Source organism: Nannospalax galili, unplaced genomic scaffold (assembly GCF_000622305.1).
Source record: "Nannospalax galili isolate Female #2095 unplaced genomic scaffold, S.galili_v1.0 scaffold1526, whole genome shotgun sequence".
NCBI classification, from domain to species: domain Eukaryota; kingdom Metazoa; phylum Chordata; class Mammalia; order Rodentia; family Spalacidae; genus Nannospalax; species Nannospalax galili.
Window position 1 is genome coordinate 207961 of NW_008354768.1, and position 21174 is coordinate 229134.

Consider the following 21174-nt stretch of genomic DNA (forward strand, 5'->3'; position numbering starts at 1 on the left):
TGCTCATTCATTAAAGGAGGGCCAAGCAGGGTCACTGGACCCTCACAGGATTATCCAGCCACTCTTCCCAGCCAACTGTATGTAATTTGGCCCTAATAACACATGGCCTCCTGGATGGGGGGAGAGCTAAAGTACACAATCTGGGGAAGGCTAGGAAGAGAAGGCATGATCCATGCTGGGTAAAGGCTTTCCAGTGCGCATACCTTCAGGTCATACATACACCTTGGCAACTCCTCAGTTATCTCAGTAAGTAAGCTCACTAAATTCATTGGTTCCCCAGTAAAAAAAAAAAAACCGAAAATGTTCTGCCCAGAACTCCATGTACTTCCTAAGGACGGTCCTTGGTAACCAAGTTTCAGTGTTGTTACTTGTTTGTAAAAGGGCAGTGGAGCATGTGTGCTGGATTATTAGGAGTGCTTTGGCGTGGCAACTCCTCAGTTATCTCAGTAAGTAAGCTCACTAAATTCATTGGTTCCCCAGTAAAAAAAAAAAAACCGAAAATGTTCTGCCCAGAACTCCATGTACTTCCTAAGGACGGTCCTTGGTAACCAAGTTTCAGTGTTGTTACTTGTTTGTAAAAGGGCAGTGGAGCATGTGTGCTGGATTATTAGGAGTGCTTTGGCGTAAAGAGAACCAGAAGCAAACATACATGATCTAAGCCATGGCTGTATGATCCTACTCCTACCCCATTCTCCAAAAATCATGAAGAAAAAGAGAAAAAGTTTTGTAGAATCCAAAACCATGAGAAGGCCGTGGATGGAGTCCAGTAGTGAGGGAGTAGCCTAGCACATGCAAGGCTTGGGCTTCACCCCTGTCATCACGTGGAGACACACAAGAGACAGTGAGAGCAAGGGCGTGCCAAGAACAGCGTACAAGAGAGCATTCTCTTTTCTTTTCTAAAATTATTATCATATGTGAATGAATGTATTGTCTGCATGTGTGTAAGTGCACATTTGCCGTGCAATGCCCACGGAGGTCAGAAGAGTGCATCGGATTCCCTGGAACTGGGGTTATAGACGGTTGATAGCCCCAACATGGGTGCTGGATTCGAATGACTTTTTTGGTCTTTTTGAGACAGAGTCTCCCTGTAGCCCCAGCTGGCCTGGAACTCATTGTGTAGACCAGGCTAGCCTTGACCTCAGAGATCTGCCTGCCTCTGCCTCTTGAATGCTGGGACTGAGGGTGTGCACCACCACACCTGGGTCTTCATGGCTTTTTTAAAGCAACAGTTCACTGTATGTGTTATGATTAAAAAACAAAATGGAAATCAATCCTCTGAGCCCCAAGCCTGAGGACAGAGCAGGGTTAGCTGCCTGGCCACCACACACTGCTCAGAACTCTGTAGTGAAGTACTGAGGAGATTCTCTTATTACAGTCACTGTAGAAAGTAAAATCAAGTGTTCAGAGAAGCATCCACTTAGAACATTACACTGTGTATGTACCTGTTGTTTCATTCTCTCTAGAAATCTCAGGAGTTGACTCAGAGGAAGGACCACAGGAAGCACCAGTTTCCTGTTCACGAAAGCTTCCCTGTGTGTCCTCTTCAGGATGGCCTTCTGGTTGATGATTTGCGATCTCAGCCTCATCTTGAGGGCTAAAAAGAATAGATTCTTATGTTAAAAACTGATTGTGAAGTAAGTTTTCGTTTCTTTTATTTTGATACACTGTCTGGCTATGTAGCCCAGGCTATCTTGAACTGTATTCTTTTGATCAAGCTTCTCAAATGAAGGCCTGTAAGTCACACCTGACTACACTATTTTTTTTTTTTTTTGGAGACAGGGTCTCCCTGTAGCCCCAGCTGGCCTGAACTCACTATGTAGACCAGGCTGGCCTTGAACTCACAGAGATCCGCCTGCCTCTGCCTCCTGAGTGCTGGGATTAAAGGAGTGCGCCACTGCATTCAGCTCTCCATTTTTTTCCCCCCGCTCCGGTCAGGGTCTCTTCACTGCACCTGGGGCTCATGGATTCAGCTAGACTGGCTGGTTCAAGAGCTCTGGGCATCTGCCTGTCTCTGACGCCCACCCCCAGTGCTGGAACTACAGGTGTGTGCTCCTGAGCTTGAGTTTTACATGGGTCCTAGTATCTGAACTAAAGTCTTCATCATGTTTACATGTAAGCAATTTACCCACTGAGCCATCATCCCAGACCCTTAAAGGCCACTTCAGAATAAACTGCCCCCGTCCTTTCTTTTTTGTGGTAGTGGGGTCTGAACTTAGGACCTTGCAAATGTGAGGCGAGCACGCTGCCACTGAGTTATTTCCCAGTGCTTTTGTTATTAAAAATTTTAAACACTTATTTATTTACTTGCTGAGCCATCTTGCTGATCCCTTTTCATTTTTCATTTTGAGACAGAACCTTTTTGTCCAGGTTGGCCTTGACCTTTGATCCTCCTGGCTCAGCCTTAGGAGCAGCTGGAATTAAAGAGGCCTGAGCCAGCAGCCTGTGCTTAGCCTTTGCCATTCGTATGTGAAAGAACCTGACTTGTATGATTTGTCTCCTTAATATATATATTTTAAATATTTTATTTACTATTTTTATTTTATGTGTGTGAGTGTATTGCCTGCATGTGTATAAGTGAACGTGTGTCATGCAATGCCCACAGAGGTCAGAAGAGGCGCTGAATCTCTTGGAATTGGAATTACAGACAGATGTTAATCTCCATGTGGGTGCTGGTGATCAAATTCAGCCAATCAAATAATAATGAGCAGGTCAAAGAATAATGAATAGACCGGCGTGATCCATTCATTACTATCAGTAGTTCCCAGACAGTTTCAGCTACTCCTCCTGCTAGCAGCAGCCACTGAGGAGCTGTTCCAGTCCTTTCCCTACCTCTACTTCCTCCTCGCCCCTCCCTCCTTTTCTTTTTCTTGCAGTGCTGAGGTTCAATGCAGTCTTGCTTATGCTAAGCCAGTGTTCTGCCAATGAGTTAGACCTTTAGCCCCCAATCCATTATTTCCTTAAGGCTGGCAACACAATGTTATTGTTTCCCATACCTTCTGAATGGAGTACTAGGAAAGGGAAAAATTCCTCTTATTATTCACATTGTCTGGGAAATGTAACATAGTACTTCATTTTTTTCTCTTTCGGAAGTGACGCTTGATTCCTTCAGCATCCTCCGAAGTTGCTAACAAATTGTTAGTATTATAATTTTTAAAATTTAAATTGCTAGGGCATGTCGCTAAGCAGTAGGTAGCAAGCCTAGAAACCAGTGATCCTATTTTAGGTTTTCAGGCAACAAATGAGAGACTGTTCTCACTACCAAAAACCTATTTTTAATACAATACAGAAAATTCCTCCAAAAAATTTTTTAAATTGCATTATTATTATTGTGTGTGTACGGTGTGTATATAGGTGTGCGTGTACCACAGTGTGAGTGTGTGGAGGGCAGAGGACAATGAGGTTTGGGGCTTGAACTCAGGTTGTCAGGCTCACAGGGTGAACACTGCCTGTCACCTGCCGAGCCATCCCCCAGCACTAGGTTTTTTTGCGATAAGCCAGCTGTGGTGGTTCACAACAATTCTAGCATCTGGGAAGGAAGTATCAGGAGTTCAAGGTCATCTTCAGCTATAGAGAGTTCAAGGCCAGCCTGGGCTAAATGTTGCAGAACAAAAACAATACCCCAACCCAGCCCAACCCAACCCAACCCAACCCAACCCAGTCAGCATAATTTGTGAACTTTCAGGAGACAACCTAAATATCTGTGCCTTCGGCATGACTGTTTTATTTGGGTGGATCATTTTGGTATTATCCACTGCCAACTTCTTAAGTGCTAAGTAATGGCATGTGCTATAAATGTATTTTTTTTCTTAACTCTTACAGCATACCTGTGACACAGACTATTTAATTCATTCTTACAGGAGACTAAGGTGTAGCTTGGGAAGGCTATAATTTGCTCAAGATTCTTTAGTTATGCTTGGATTGGAATCCAGTACATTGCTGAGCCTGAAGCTTGCTCATTGAAAAAACATTATTTATAGGCCTGGCTTGGTGGCACACGCCTTTAATCCCAGCTCTATGAATTCCAGGCCAGCCTGGTTTATGTAGTAAGTTCCATGCCAGCTGGGGCTACAGGGAGACCCTGTCTCAAAAAAGACAAAAAAATTTATTTGTTAATTTTTATTTTATGTGTTTAATTGCACCCATGTTGTGCAATGCCTGTGGAGGCCAGAAGAGGGCATCAGATCTGGAAGTGGAGTTATGGATGGTTGTTAGCAGCCATGTGGGTGCTGAGTCCCCTCAAGAGCAGCCACTGTTCTTAACCGCTGAGTGACCTCTCCAGTCCCCCCCCCCCTTTTTTTGAGACAGGGTCTCCCTGTAGCCCCAGCTCTCCTGGAACTCACTATGTGGACCAGGCTGGCCTTGAACTCACAGAGATCCACCTGCCTCTGACTCCCGAGTGCTGGGATTAAAGGTGTGGGCCACCACTCCCGGCAAATGCTTTTTTTTTTTTTGGTCTTGTTTTTTGATATAGGGTCTCCCTATAGCCCCAGCTGTCCTGGACTCCCTATGTGGACCAGGCTGGCCTGAACTCACAGAGATCTGCCTGCCTCTGCCTCCCGAGTGCTGGGATTAAAGGCGTGTGCCACCATGCCCAGCCTCCTATTTTTTTTTTAAATAGGATCTCACTATATAGCCTTGGCTGGCCTTGAACTCAGAGACCTACTTCTGTCTCCACCTCCTGAGCACTGGGATTCAAGGTGTGAACCACCATCCTTGGCCAATTAATTAGTTAATTAATATTTTATGTGTATGAGTGTTTTGCCTACATGTATGTATGCATACCCATGTTGTACAATGTTCACAGAAGCCAGAAGAGGAAGTTGGATCCCCTAGAACTAGAGTTACAGACCACTGTCAACCACCATGTGGATGTTGGGAACAGAACCTGGTTTCTTTGCAGAAGCAGCTCTGAGCCATCTGTCTAGTCCACAGCTTGCTGTTTGTAAAGAGCTGCCCAGCTCTGTGAATGTTCCCTTCCCTTAGTTCTTACCTGCTCGGAACATTCTCAGGCATCTCTTCTTTATTCCTTTCTGTATCCGTCACTTCCCCAGAATTTATTCCATTTGGCTCAGGCGTGATAAGCATTTCATAAAAAATACTCTCCATTCTTTTCAACTATAAAATAAGAAAAAAATTCTTTCAGAGCATTCTTAGCACAAGTAATACTAGAAGCGCTGAAATGATTACGAACCCCAGCTGGCCTTGAACTCAGAGATCTGCCTGCCTCTGCCTCCTGAGAGCTGGGATGAAAGGCGTGCACCACCACACTTGGCTATGCCCCTAAATTATACCTTATATCAAGTATTTGTGGATAATACACTTAGATTCAAGTATATTAAAAACATTAAAAAATTAACATCATTTACTAATGAATACAAAAAGTTATTTATACAAAGAGCTGGTACAGCAGACCTAGCTATTGGGCTATGCTCTTTTTAAAAAAAAATTATTATTTTTATTTTCCGTGTATACGTATATTACCTGCATGTATATAAGTGAACCTGTATCATGCAATGCCCGAGGAGGTCAGAAAAGGGTGTCAGATCCCCTGGAACTGGAGCTATGGATGGTTGTTAGCGGCCATGTGGGTGGCGGGAATCAAACCTGGATCTTCTGCAAGGGCACTGTGTTCTTGACCACTGAGCCATCTCTCCAGCCTCTGAGCTTTTCTTTAACATTCTTTTTTTTTGGATCTTTTTGAGACAGGGTCTCCCTATAGCCCCAGGCTGGCCTGGATTCACTATGGAGACCAGGCTGGTCTCAAACTCACAGAGATCCCCTGCCTCTGCCTCCCGAGTGCTGGGACTAAAGGCACATGCCACCATGCCCAGTGTTCTTTAACATTCTTTTTTTTTGGTCTTTTTGAGACAGGGTCTCCCTGTAGCCCCAGCTGTCCTGGATTCACCATGGAGACCAGGCTGGCCTCGAACTCACAGAAATCTGCCTGCCTCTGCCTCCTGAGTGCTGGGATTAAAGGTGCGCCACCGCACCCGGCTCTTTAACATTCTTTAATTGACTGTATATTGCATTTTCCTTCTTCATGACTCTGAATTCCGTCTTTGAGCAGGGGCAATGCCAACCTCTGTGTGTTCCAGTTTTAGTGCTGCTAAACCTGCGCTTCGCTTCCAATTAATGCAGATTTTTATGTGGTAAGTATATCAAATTCAAGAATCTAGAACTCCATTTAGACGTGGGGCCTCTCTGAGGGAAAGACACTTCATCACTGTCTCATAGCACTCGGCCTGGCCAGAACAGCTCCGCTCCGTGTAGGAGCTGCCATCTCTCTACCTTTCTGCTGATGTCTGTCCTCGGGGGTTCAGCTTCTTCTGGCTGGACAGGTTCTGCTGCCGAAGTTTCATGGTCTGGCTTTACATCATTTTCTCTATGGACAGTGTCCAGTTCCTTAACGTTATCATCCTTTCTTCTAGTCTGTCCAAAAAACATATAGCATGAGTGTTGTGACTGCATGGATGCCCGCTTAGTCCAGAAGAGGACGCTGAATCTCCTAGAATTGGGAGTGAAGGGTGGTTGTTAGCCTCCATGTGGTGCTTGGGTACCAAAGCTGGGTCCACTGCAAGAGCAATTAGTTCTTTTAACCAATAAGCCATCTCTCCAGGCCTCCTTCCCCCTTTTAAAGAGTATTTTATATTATGTATGTGTATGTCAGTGTGGGGTTTGTGCAGTGTTGAAAAAAAGGTAGATGCAGGGGTCAAATCCCCTGGGGCTGAAGTTCCAGGCCGTTGCACGCCATCTGATGTGGGTCCTCTGCAAGAGCAGTAAGCTCTCTTAACTGCTCTACAGCCCCCGCCCCCCCCTCTTTTTTTGGTCTTTTTAAGACAAGGTCTCCTTGTAGCCCTAGCTGGCCTTGATTCACTATGGAGACCAGGCTGGCCTCAAACTCACAGAGATCCCTCTGCCTCTGCCTCCTGAGTGCTGGAATTAAAGGTGTGCGTCACCACGCCCAGCTCTTTCCCCTCTTTAAAAATCACTCATTTTGCTATTTGGAGAAAGTGACTTTTTTTTTTTTTTTGGTCTTTTTTGAGACAGGATCTCCCTGTAGTCCCAGCTGGCCTAGAACTCACTATGTAGACCAGGCTGGCCTTGAACAAAGATCCACTGCCTCTGCCTCCCAAATGCTGGGATCAAAGGCATGTGCCACTGTCCCTGGCTGAATGCCACATTGTTTAACCGTCTTGGTGTAATGTCCACCAGCAAAGACTGCTCTTGGTTAGATGGAAGGAGATGCGTACCAGAGCAGAGAAGCACTTTCAGCTGATGCAGTTTATACCGTTTCAGATACTCTTTCCCTGTTGAGCACAAAGAACAACCAAAAGAAATGGGACTGTCATGGTTCACTCAGCTGAGGCAGAGAAACGAAAGAGCAGATTTAGAACTCTTGTTTTGAGTGATCTTTCTTGTTACAAATTAGGTCCCATTAAATTAGGTTACAGAGTAAGACAGACGTTCTTTTGGTAGTGATAAGGATCAGACTGAGGGCCTTGCATGTTCTAGAAAGCATTCTACTAAGACACATTTTTGACAGGCAGAGGCAGGCAGATCTCTGTAAGTTCAAAACCAGCCACAGCCACATATGGTACCAGGGCATCCAACAATTATTTTGGTTTTCCTTTCTTATCTGGGAGTTATTTTCATTTTAATAGTCATATTTTATTACTATAAAAATTAAATAATATAAAAGTTATCTCTGTGGTAGACTTACTAACATCCATCAAACATGTAACTCTATGGTTCTAAAAGTAAGGTGAGGGTATGGAGAGATGGCTGTTTTTGCAGAGGACCTGGGTTCAATTCCCAGTACCCACATAATGGCTAACAACCATCTGTAATTCCAGTTCTAGGGGATCCAACGCCCTTTTTTGAACTCCATGGGCATTGCAAGACATAGGTGCACTTATATACATGCAGGCAATGCACTCACATACACAAAATAATAAATAAAATTAAAAAAAATTTACAAATTGGAAACAAAACAAAGCAGAAAACAAACTAAGGTGAACCGTCACAGTGGTGCCTGTAATCCCAGTCTTCTGAAGGATGGTGTAGGACAGCAATCTGAGGTCTGCTTGAGCTACAAAGCCAGGTCAAGACCAGCCAGGGCGAAGCAGCAAGACCCAGTCTTAAAATTAAAAAAAAATTATTTATTTTTAAATTTATTTTTATTTATTTTTAATGTGTATGAGTGCTACGCCTGCACGTATGTAAGTGCACCTGTGTTGCGCAATGCCCGAGGAGGTCAGAAGATGGCATCAGATCCCCTGCAACTGGAGCTATGAACAATTGTTAGCTGTTCTGTGGGTGCTGGGAATTGACCCCGGTCCTCTGTAAGCATAGTCCATGTCCTTAACTGCTGAGCCAGCTCTCCAGGCCCCCTGAAGACTGCTCTTAAATTCAGCATTACAGCAGTGGTTCTCAAAGTACCATCCTTGGAGAAGCAACATCAGTATCACTTGAAGATTTGCTTAAAATTCAGATTTTCAGGCCTCACCACAGAGCAATGGGTTACAAAGTATAGGACCAGGACACAGGAAAGTATGTTTTCACCAAGTATTGTGTCATGTCTCCCTTATTAATAAATTAATTGAGACAAAAGGTGCATTCCCTTGCTGGACATGGTGGTTCATGCCTTTTGTCCCAGAACTCAGGAGGCAGAGGCAGGTGACCTGGTAACATGGGAGACTGGGGCAAGAAACACCTAGGTGTAAGGCCTGCCTGGGCTACAGAATGAGTTCAAGGCCTGTCTGAACAACTTAGTGAGGCTCTGTCTCAAACATTAACATTTTTTTGGACTTATTTTTATTTTACATGTATGAGCATTTTGCTCGCATGGATATAAGTGCACCTATGTTGTGCAATGCTCTCAAGAGGCCAGGGAAGGCACCGGATCTCTTGTAACTGGAATCATAGGCTGTTAGCCACCATGTGGGTGCTGGGAACCAAACCTGGGTCCTCTGCAAGACCAACCAGCGCCTCAATCACTGAGCCATCTCTCTAGCTCCAAAATAAACACAGACAAAAAAGACATTTTATTTTTTTTGTTGTTTTTTGAGACAGGGTCTCCCTGTAGCCACAGCTACCTGGAACTTATAGAGATCTGCCTGCCTTTACCTTCTGAGTGCTTCTGAGGCATGTGCCCCCACACCCAGCAAAAAAAAAAAAGACTTCTTAAATTATATGTCTGTGTGTGTGTCTGTACCTGAGTACAGGTGCCTGTGAAGGTAGAGGTGTTGGTAGCTCCTCCTGGAGCTTGAGTTACAGGCATGATGTGTTTGCTGGGAACTGAACAGAGGTCCTCTGCAAGAGCAGTGCTTCCTCTTCACCACTGAGCCATCTTTCCAGCCCCACAAAATGAAAAGTGTTTTTTTTTTCACTTTTCTTTTGGGGGACAATTTGAGATAAGGTTTCCCTGAAGCCCCAGCTGGCCTGGAGCTCACTATGTAGACCAGACTGGCCTCAATCTCACAGAGGTTAGCCTGCCTTTGCCTCCAGAGCACTGGGATTAAAAGCATGTGCAACCATGCCCAGCCCAAAATAACAACTTTTAAAAGAGGTCTGGAGATGGATGTAACTAAGTGGTGGAGCGTTAGAGAACTTGCCTACTGTGCCTGAGCCCATAGGGTCAATTCCTAGTAATACACACACACACGCACCAGAAAATGTAACTCAGTGATTGCTGCTTTCTTTGCAGTACACGAAATAAATCGGTTTTCCTTAAAATGAAGGAAGATTATTCGATTATGTATTAGATTTATACATAACAATAACTAAAAGCAATTGAGAAATCAACATACCTGATTAACCCTGAAAGGATTATCCCTCACAGTTGAAGGACTTTGCAAGGGTGACTGGTCGGAAGCACCAATAACATTTGGCCCCTTCTTCTTCTCCCGCAGGCATGCCTGCTGGTGTCTCCTGATTCTTTCCATTTGCTCCTCAACAGTCATCCTAGGTCGAGTACTTTCAGCCAAACAGAGCTGTTCCACTGCACTTCTTGGCCTCTCCTTAAATTTAAAAAAAAGTCTGTGAATATATACAACTTCTGGGCTGGATTCCCTGCACCTAACAAAACCAAGTACATGCTTGTAATCCCAGTACTTGGGAATCAGAGGCAGGGGGATCAGTAATTCAAGGTCATCCTCAGCTATATACAGAGTTCGAAGCCAGACTGGGCTACTGGTGATGCTCTCTCAATTAAAATGTCATCAAGTCTATTTCTTTATTTTGTTTTCCAAAATCAAAAGTGGAGACTTTGGATGCCGATAAGGAACAACAGAAAGGCAGCTTCAGTTATTTTACTCTTCTTTTTTAGAACACAGGGACTTGGGGCTGGATGTGGTGGCGCACGCCTTTAATCCCAGCAATTGGGAGGCAGAGGCTGCCGAATCTCTGTGAGTTCAAGGCTAGCCTGGTCTATCTAGTGAGTTCCAGGACAGCTAGGGCTATAGGGAGACCCTGTCTCAAAAAAGATAAAACAAAACAAAAAACAAACAAAAAACACCAGAAGACACAGCCTCCCATATTCCCCCCTAAGCTAGGTACGATGGCACACACTTTTAGTAACAGCATTCTGTAGGCAGATGCAGGCTGATCTCTATTAGATCAAGGTCAGCTTGGTCTACATAGTGAGTTCCAGGCCAGCTGGAGCTATAGCTGGGGCTACAAGGGAGGCCATGTCTTAAAAAGATGGGAAAAAAAATTTTTTTTTAAGTTATCCCGAACTCCTCCCATATCTACCCCACCTCCTACCCCAACTTTATGTCCTCTTTAAAAAAAAAAAATAAGCCCCAGGGCGTGGTGGCGCAGGCCTGTACTCCAGCACTTAGGAGGCAGAGGCAGGCGGATCTCTGTGAGTTCAAGGCCAGCCTGGTCTACATAGTGAGTTCCAGGACAGCTGGGGCTACAGGGAGACCCTGCTTCAAAAAAACAACAAACAAACAAACAAACAAAAACCAACCCATTGAGTCCAATTTGTGGCACCCACACCCTCTTGGTATAAAGTTGTCATCTAGAGTGTGGCTGACCAAAATATCTTGAGTTTTTTTGAGACATGTCTCAGCTGGCCTCCTGGAACCCACTGTAATAGACCAGCTTGCCTTGAACTCAGAGATCTGCCAGCCTCTGCCTCCCAAGTGCTGGGACTGAAGGCGTGCGCCACCAGGCCCAGCTAAAACTCTTCCTTCTTTAAGTTGTCTTGGGTATGGTGTTTTATCACAGCAACAGAAAAGTAGCTAATGCAAACACATTCTAGAATGTGTGGTACAGAATCCACAGGTTTCTTTGCATCCTTGGTCGGAGTCAGCAGTAACGGCTATGATGGTATATGCTAACATTTGGGAGGCTGAGGCAGGAGGATTAAGTTTGACCACAGTGAGAGCTACAAAGAGAGATTCTGTGTTTCAAGGAGAAAAACAGCCTATTTCTCTAAATAACAGAACTTCAAAACCATGACATTAATAGTAATAGTAGCTATTAGTTTTACCCCACAAGCATTATTTCTTATCTTGGGGGAAATTTTGAGACAGGTCTCACATAGCCCAAGTTGGCCTCAAATTCATGATGTTCCTACCTGAGTCTCCCGAGTAGTTAGGATTACAACTGTGTGCCACCATGTTAGGCTGGAACACCGTATTACAAACTTGCTATGTATACCATGCTGACCCCAAATTATAGTGCTCCTCCTGAGTGCTGAGATTATAGGCATGCAACACCATACCTGGTGGGTTTTTTTCCCCTTCAAAGATTTATTTTATTTTAATTGTGTGTACGTTTGTACATGCCATGTGTGTGTGCAGGTGTCTGCAGAGGTCAGTGTTGTTGGAACCCTTGAAGCTGGAGTTACAGGCAGTTGTGAGCTGCCCAATGTGGGTCCTGAGGTCCTCTGGAAGAGCAGTAAGCTCTCTCAATCACTGAGCTTGTGGCTTGTGGACAGTCTGAGCTAAGTTAGCAAGACTGTCTCAAAACTTACCTCCCCAACAAAGACCTGAACAAAATATGTATCGTTATTTGTATTACCTTTCAGTCTTCTCTTACACTTTAAAAAATTAAGTATCAAATAAACAGATTTTTCTTTCCTCTGAAAGAAACTGGGGCTTGAACCCAGGGCCTTGCACTTTCTAGGCAAATGCTCTACTCTACCACTGACCTCAGCCCAAGTAAATCGTTTATAAAGATGAAAAGGCCTGGGCATGGTGGAGCATGCCTGCAGCCCCAGCCCTAGGCAAGCTGAGGCAGGAGGATCATAAGCTTGGTTGCAGGGCCAGCCTAGTCTATACAGGGTCTCAAAAGCATACAAAAAGTAAGCCAGTGAGATGGCTCAACAGGTAAAGGTGCTTCTTGTACAAATCTGGTGACCTGAGTTCAAACTCTGGAACCACGTAAGGGTGGAAAAAGAGAACCGAAAAGTTGTCCTTTGACTTCCACAGACAGACAGACAGACACTCGAGATTCCCCCATCAGACCGACACTAGCAGTTCCCCCATCAGATACAGATAGACAGACAGACACATACATACACTAAAATAAAAAAAAATTAAAGAGAATTGTGGGGGAACAAGGTAAAGAATCCTCAGTGTTTTCCCTGAAAATCTGACAGGTTTTTAATCTGAATTAAGCTGAAAACATGAAATTTAACATTTCCCTGCTATAAGTCACATTTTTTCAGAGTAACCAGAGAATTGACAAACTTTAGCCCTCCCACAGCAGAAGGTCCTTGTAACTTGGGGGAGATGGAAATCCATCTAACTACAGGGGATGGGGAGGCCCACAGGACACATGTGCAATTCTTTTTTTTTTGAGGCAAAGTCTCATTTAGCTCAGGTTGGTTTGGAACTCACTGTATTGCTAAGGAACTCCTGATCCCTCCGCCTCCAAATACCACATACTGGGATTACAAGTGAGTGCCACCATACCTCACTTTCATTATCAAGGCAGTTCTTGAAAGGATCAAGGGATGTGATGCAAGGTAGCTATCAGAGAACAGCTTCCCCAAACTGTGGTAAGATTTAAGCCAAGGCTGATCAAAAGACACCAGGGTTAGGTCTGCCTTCTGAGGTGATTCAGAAACAAAGAGGAGCGTGTTTTTCTTTGAGTATGTTTCAATAATTCTGATAAAACTCTAAAAATGGAAAGATGTAAGGGAGCAGTAAGCAGGTTTGAGATTTTTGTCAGGCAGGAAGTTTCTAGCTATGTACCGTTCTCAAATCCATCATCTTCTTCGTTTTCCTCAAGGTCACGTAGGAAGCTATTGTGGAAGACTCAGGTGTTGGTGACTTTGTTCTTGGAGGGACAACTCCAACTGGAAAGTGGGAACCTGAAAAGCAAAGCAGTGGTCAGTTCCTCAGCAGTTCACACAGCATGCGCCCTTCTGACGTATGTCCCCGCTGAGGCTTTGCTTAGTTATGTATTTTTGTGGTGTGAGGACTGAATCTGATTAGCAAACAAGTGCTCTACCATCAAGCCACCTCAGCCCTTCTGAGTTCCTACAACAGAAGGCAAATCTGTTACTGAAATGAGCTGGGGCTTAGCGTTAGGATCTGAGGTCAACTTCCAGTATGGATGTCAGGTGGTTCACAACCACCTGTAACTGCAGTTCCAGGGCATCCAGCACCATCATCTGACCCCTGTGGGCACCTACACACATGTGGCTTACATTCACAAAAACACGTAAGAGTTTAAAAAAGATTTATTTTTATTATTTTTAATTATGTGAATGTGTGTCTGTGCACATGAGTGCTAGTGCCCCTGGAGGCCAGAGGCACTAAATCATCTGGAACGGGAGTTACAGGTGGTTGCGAGTGGCCCAACTGTGGGTGCAGGGAACTGAAAGTGGGTTCCCTGTAAGAGAGGGACTTGATCTTAATTGCTGAGCCACCTCTCCAGTCTCAAAATAAATCTTTTAGAGCTTCAACACAATCAATGACATTACTAGTTAAATTTAAGTGGTGGAGCATACTTCTAATTCCAGCACACAGGAAGCTGAGAAGCAGGAGCGCTGAGTTTGAGACTGAGCTAGTTTACATAAACAAGACCCTTACTCAAAAATGACATTAAACAAATTAAGTACAGGGGTGCTAGAGAGTGCTTAGCAGTTAAGAGTGCTGGTGCTTGGTTTCCAGCACCCGTAAGTGTTCTTAACTCCAGGTGCAGGGGATCTGATACCCTCTTCTGGTCTCTGTGGGCACCAGGCACACACAGGCACACTTACATACATGCAGGCAAAACACTCATACACATAAAATAACTGAAACCTTAAAAACATTAAGCACAGGGCTTTCCTGGCAGTTGTTAGCTAAAACTCAAGAGGGTCTCAGAAAATTCACAGAGGCCGCCTTCCTACCCTTTTCTTTGCGAGCTGGTTCTGGTGAAGGACATTTTTGCTCCTAAAATTTCCTTGTAATGTGGACAAGTTCACAGAAAGCTTGAATTACATTCATCTTCATCTTTGCTGGTGCCTCCAAGCATGTGACCTGAGTTGCCATGCTAACTGCTGTCCTTCCTGTGTCACTGGTCTATGATGGTCAAGGTCAGCTTTACTGGCAATCAAGATGCAATGCTCTCATCTCCTGTTAGTCTTACACCAAGAAGCTGGCTAATCCTTTCTGTGAAGTTAACATAATTGTCTTTTCAGACCAGTTGAAAGGAACCTCTAGCATTGCTTCAAAGATTGCTTGCTTTGTTTATATACACAGATACATTTTTAAAATATTTTGTTGATTTTCTCTCTCACACACACAATTATTTGAAAAAATTCCCTAAAAAAAGCCATATATGACAGGAAATATTTTACTAGAAACACAAAAGGAGGGGCTGGAGACATGGCTCAGTGGTTAAGAACACTGGCTGTTCTTGCAGAAGACCTGGATTAGAGTCCCAGCATCCACATGGCGCTAACAACTGTAACTCCAGTTCCAGGGGATCCGATGCCCTCTGTGACTTCTGTGGGCACTGCATGACATGGGTGCATTTACATACTTGCAGGCAATACACACATATACACAGAAATAAAAAAATACATAAAAAAAGAAACACAAAAGGAAAAGCCACTGTTCCCGATTCTGCAGATCAATGGATGGATGACTTAGTGAATGGGGACTGAAATGCCAATCAAGAGCCAAAACTATCCTCAGCTACCTTAAGTCTTCTTAATGGCCATCTATCTCTCGCCTCTGTCTCTGACTCCCCCTTCTTTTGACCATCAGGTAAAACTTCTGGGATATATTAGCTTAGCAGACCATTAGCTTCCATCAGTCCAAAAGCTAAGGATCAGCAGACAGCCTCTAAATCTGAAACTCACAGTGGGGTTTTCCTGCTCTGCTCTAGCCTGGCTGTCCTCTGATGTTCACAGTCATTCATTTGGTAAATGCAGTAACTTATGACTGTCTTTTGTTACATGACTATGAAAAAAACCAGGTAATCACTTCCACAGTGGAACACGTCATTCAGGGTAACCTTAATCTGTGTTCCTGGTCATGGTCACTTATGCTTGCTATAGAATAAACAACCTTTTATTTTGTTTGTAGTGAAAGCTGGGGCTTATGCTAGGAATGTAAGCGGTATGATTTAGTATTAGAAAATACACGAGAGGCTTGGGATACAGCTCAGTAGCTGAGTGCTTGCCTAGCATGTGTGAGGTGTAATACCCAGTACCACCCAAACCAAAACCCAAAACTAATTATAGTTCATTATAATATCCAAAAAGAAATATGAAATCTAGCAAGGAGGCTGGTGCCTGTAACCCCAGCACTTGGGATGGCTGCTCTAGCAGAGGACCCAGGTTTGAGTCCCAGAACCCACACGACAGCTAACAACCATCTGTAACTCCAGTTCCAGTGCTTCAGCGCCCTCTTCTGTCCTCGCAGGCACTGCACGACATGGGTGCACTTACACACATGCAGGCAATACACTCATACACATAAAGCAAAAAAAATAAAATAAAATATTTTAAAGATTGGCTCTTCCTGCAGCCCAGCTGGCTGGGAACTCCCAGACATCTGCCTGCCTCTGCCTCTGGAGTGCTGCAGTTAAAGGCGTGTGCCACTATGCTGGGCTACAGGAGGCTCTTTGAACCTCTCTGGACAGTACCTCTGAGCTGAGGGTAACTTGAGGAGCCAAGAGAGGTGAGAGAATTCCAAGAAGGAAAAAGATACTATGCACAAGAGACACCAAGAACAAGATGTCAGCACAACAGTGAGAGTAACAATAAAGAAGGAAACAAAGTTAGCTTTGTGGGAAGACTTTCACCCAACTGTGCAACCAAAGAGTTATTCTTAGGTTCTGAGATCATTTAACAGTATCTCAGCTTGTTTATAATGTAAAACAAGCTTACTAGGTCTTGGGCTCCTTTAGCAACCTAAACATAGAACCTTAACCCCTCATGACTCTTCTTTGCCCTTGACCCAGAATGATGCGTGTGAATTGTGCGTATCAAACAACAAATGATCGTATCTGTGTGGCAAACACTAGATGGGATTAGACTGGTAACAGCTGCTTGTGAGTGTGTGCTGCTCTAGGTCAGCAGGGTCAGAAAAGACAAACTCCCCGATAAGACAGTCTGTCTTGCCTTCCCCATTTCATGCTGGATGTACAGTTTCAATACAGAGGGAGGGAGGTCTTTTCTCAGGAGCCCAGTTCTAAGAGCAATGTGAAGGAACAAGTTCTCAAAAGAGGTCCCCTGCTGAGCACCAGGCTGTCATTTGGGCATCGCCATAATGTTACGGCACTGCTGCAAGCTTGCAGATAATTCTAGTATAACTTTTATTAGCAGTGTAAAATAAATTCTGTGAATAATGGCTTCTGTGTTTAAGGTAAGGAAACCTGCAGAGTTTTTCTGGTTATAATGTCTGTGAAATCCACATGGAGATCATGACAGAGGCTTCCAGGGTTAGATATGGATGTGGCTTCTGTAGAGGGGATCAGAACACCTTATATCTTGCTGTCTCTTCGCTGAACTCCTTGCTTGTAGCAGACATAACTTAATGCAGGACAACAGGATGTTTCCTAAATTAAGGCTTTAGAATCACATCTAGCACCTTCACTGGTCTGCCAACTCAGAGACCCTCCCCTCAGGTCTATAAATGTGAGGAACTGCCTTTGTTTAATGGGCTGCTGCAGATCTCCACCATACCCCAGCTTTCCCCCCCTTGCAAAGCAGTGTTATTAAAGAACCCGATTACTGGAAGCATGTCTCAGCACCTGTCCAGAGTGAACTGGCCCTCCACCCAGACTTTGCTTTTATCCAGCCTTTGCTTTCCTTATCTAACAGTCAGCAACCTCACAGTAGTAACTACTTAAAGATTCTGCGGTACCAGGCAATGGTATGGTTCTCCCTGTTGCACAATAAATCTCTAAAGTTAAAAAAAAAAATAAGGAAAAAAAAAAAAAAAAAAAAAAAAAAGGCTTTTTTTGTGTTCCAGGCCACGTGGGCTACAGTGAAACTCTATGTGAAAAAAAAAAAAAAAGAAGGGAAGGGGGTATGGAAGACAATTCAGGGTAAAGGTACTTGCCATATAAGCCTGATGACCCAAGTTTAATCAATCCTTGGAACCCATGTAAAGATGGAAGCAGAGAACCAACTCCATTAAGTTGACCTCTGACCTCCACAAGTGTGCCATGACACAGATACACATAGAACCCCACCATCACAATAACTTAAAAAAGAAGACGCCACAGCACACATCTATGATCCCAGCACTCCTATGAGAGATAGAGGTGAGACAGGGAATCCCCAGAAGCTCACAGGCAGGTCGCCTGGCATGTGCTGCACAACACAAGACCCATCTCTGACCTCCATATGTACCCTGGCAGGTGCAGGCACAACCCACCCCCCCATACACACACACCATGTACATCACAAAACACAAAAATGACTGGAAAACACTCAAAACAGAATTAAATTGAGAACAGAGGCTAGTGATGAAGGGAGCCAGCCCTTGCCCAGCATGCTTGAAATCCTGGGTTCTAACCCCAGCACTGGGGGGAAAAGCCTAAACAGAAAAGAGAACAAAGAGATACTTGTGTAATGTAAAACACTGATATTCCAAACCAAAGTCTTATCACTGAGCAGTGGGGAAAACTCAAAAGCATTTCTGTTAGGTGGCTAATTAGCTATTAGTAGATTAGGAGGGTGTTGAGGGTGGAACTCTCAGCAGGTTGTAAAATGAAAGAACTGAACTCTGGGCTGAAGATCAAAGAACAAGCTCTAAGTCCATGTCTGCCCTTAGTGGGGACATGATGCACTGCCTAGAAGTTGCTAACAGACGGCTATCGAATTTGTCACATTACTAAACGCTCTCTAATAAAGAACCGTTACCTCTCCCTGAAAGGGCCAATCCAATGGGCCTGTCCAATCACATGGACAGGACAAAGTCCTGCCCCAGGGAAGCTTCATGTTCTAGAGACTTCAGAAACAGCGCAAATCCTGCCTGAAATGCAGATCTGCACATCAGCTCCTTCAGCTACCGTCTGTCTCAGGCCTTTAGAGTTATCTGCTCTGCAGTAAACTCTATCTAGCTTCTACAGTAAGCTTTGTGCCTTGTTCTTTTATCATTCATTATCATTATTTTTTAGTATCTTATTATTTTTATTTTGTGTGTATGACTGTATTATCTGCATGTCATACAATGTCTGCAGAAGTCAGAAGAGGGCGTTGGATCCCCTGGACCTGGCATTATGGATGGTTGTTAGGCACCATATGTTAGTGCTGGGAGTTGAACCCAGGTACTCTGCAAGAGCAGCCAGTGCTCCTAACTGCTGAGCCATCTCTCTAGCCCTGTGTGTCATTCTTTTGAAGATCACAAGGACCAAGGAAGGAAACAAGGGGAGTCCGGAGTGGGTATCTAGTAACACTCCAAGGAAGCCAGCAACAGACTAGGACGTGCATTCCCCAACCCCTTGTTTTTTCTTTTATTTCTGGAGTGCTGGGGATCAAAGTCAAGGCCTCGTGCATGGCAGGCAAGTAGATTTAATTCAAGGCGCGTGTGGTGGCACATGTTTATAATCCCAGCACTTGGAAGGAAGGATTGGATGTTATCCTGGGCTTTAAGAGACCTGTTTCCAAAAACAACCAGCAGGAGATCGGTTGATTTGTGTCTGAAGGCTGAAGTCCTGGAGAACCATGGTGAGGAGTGATCAGAGATTCTACTGCTCGGCTAGCTCTTGGGTATTTGGAAATTAATGCTGTGACTCCTTTGCCTAACCTTTGGCAAGATGCAGTTCAGCCCGATTCTTACTTTCATTTCTGTCTATTTATTATTTTTTTGAGATAGGGTCTTGCTATATAGTCCTGGATGGTCATAAAGGCAAAGTAATCCTCCTGCCTCATCCTCCTGAGTCCTAGAATTACAGGTTTGGGCCACCATGTCTGGTTCCAAAAATCTTGTTTTGGAAACTATGACACACCAAAGATTTCAGGTATGGGACTGTGACTTCCACATGCACTGGAGGACGTGTGCACTGAGTTCATCACTGGACCATCTGAGGACAAAGCAAAGCACAAAAGGAGATGCAACACAAAGCGCTGACCTTTGACAGCTGGAGTCTCTGCCTCAGAAACAGGCTCTGCCTTCTCTTCCCCGTTAGACTCGTCAACCTCCGCCACTGTGGTCAATTCTGGCTCACTCTTGTAGAGTCTATAATCTGGACCCTTGAACAGAAGACATGTAATTACAGCAACAAGCAGTTACAAGTTCATTCTACACTGTCTGCCTTCTCTAGGTAGATAGCTCAGTGACAGGGTCTCTTGCCTAGCATGTGCAAGGGTCCTGGGCGCAATTGAAAAAAAAGTTTGCCTTTACAGACTCAAACTAAATGCTTCAGTTAGCTACTTCAGATACAGCACAATATATATGTCTGTATGACAACTAAGTAGAGAGTAATCCAGAATATTCTTCCTGGTGACAAAGTCGTTTTTCTTCTCGGTGTGCATTAGGAATTGAACTAAGGTCTTGCATGCCCTCTAGCATCATGTCTTTTTTTTATTTATTTTATCAAGGTTGGACTTGATCTTTTTTTTTTAAGATAGGGCCTTACTTGGAGTTCTGGCTGGCCTAGAACCTGCTTTGTAGACCAGGCTGTCCTCTAACTCACAGACATCCACCTGCTCCTGCATGGGATTAAAGGTGTGCAATACCAGTTGTGGCTAAGATTTATTATTTTAAATTATGTGTATGTGTGCTCATGTCACATGTGTAGAGGTGCCCAGGGAGGTCAGAGACGTCAGATTCCCAAGAGCTGGGTTTACAGATGCTTGTGAGCCACATGACAAGGGTGCTGGGAACCAAATTCAGGTCCTCTGCAAGAGCAATACATACTCTTAACTAGTGAGCCATCACTTTGCTGGCCTCCTTTCTTTGCACCACCATGTCCCGCTGAACTCTTGATCCTTGCCTGCACCTACCAAATGCTCTTTTCTTTTTGAGGAGACTATACTGTGCTGTCCGTCTAGAAGTCATGACTCTCCTGCTTCTGCCTTCCCTGAGTGCTGGGGTGAAGGTGTGTACTCCCACACCCTGCCTAAAGCCACCTTTTTATCATGGTTTAACTAAGGTCTGAAGGTAAACATACAACCCAATAAAAAGTCATCTAGAAGAAAGTCTGAATAAGTGAAGTTCATCCCAAACTAAATTCCTGTCAGAGAACGCTTTATTACTCTCAAAAACATCTAAATTCCACTTTTGGGGGTGGGGTGGGTAGGCACAATCTCACTCTATGTAGCTTAGGCTGGCTTGAAGTCACAACCGTCTACCTAATCCTACTTTTCCTGTCCTCCTCCCCTACACATGCGTTACCCATCTGCTTTCCTAAAACTCCCACTTCCAGTCTCTGGGGCACAGGGACTGCTCCTCCTTGGCCTATGCTGCCAGCGACATACCCATTCTGCCATACCCCTACTTTCTGATCTAAAATTCCAATTTGCCTCTGATCCTCTGAAGTGGTATATTTAAAATATGCCTTCATCAACATGTGCAGAGTAGCCATTTTGTGAAAAAAGAAATATTAAAATTAGAAAATATTAAAAGTGAGAGTGATAAAATGCAAATCAGAAAAACAAAGGGTAATGTCATATGCAAACAAAAAACAATAGCTAAAAAGGGAGCATAACATAAATAGGCTGGATGACATAAATTAAGTTTCAGAAATGAGAGAACGTGTATGATTGGT

At 44.2% G+C, this 21174-nt stretch overlaps 1 protein-coding gene across 11 annotated transcripts in view; it reads right to left on the minus strand.

The window, feature by feature from the left end:
- The window catches only part of Plekha5 (pleckstrin homology domain containing A5), a 107832-nt gene that overhangs the window by 11040 nt on the left and 75618 nt on the right, over positions 1-21174 (minus strand). For all 11 annotated transcript variants that reach the window (XM_029555446.1, XM_017802881.2, XM_029555444.1 and 8 more), the window contains 6 exons: positions 19537-19657; positions 13209-13327; positions 9810-10019; positions 6289-6429; positions 4991-5115; positions 1443-1594 (listed from right to left, as the gene is read on the minus strand). In XM_029555446.1, coding sequence (XP_029411306.1) covers positions 1443-1594; positions 4991-5115; positions 6289-6429; positions 9810-10019; positions 13209-13327; positions 19537-19657 — 868 coding nt within the window. The remainder of the gene's footprint in view (positions 1-1442; positions 1595-4990; positions 5116-6288; positions 6430-9809; positions 10020-13208; positions 13328-19536; positions 19658-21174) is intronic.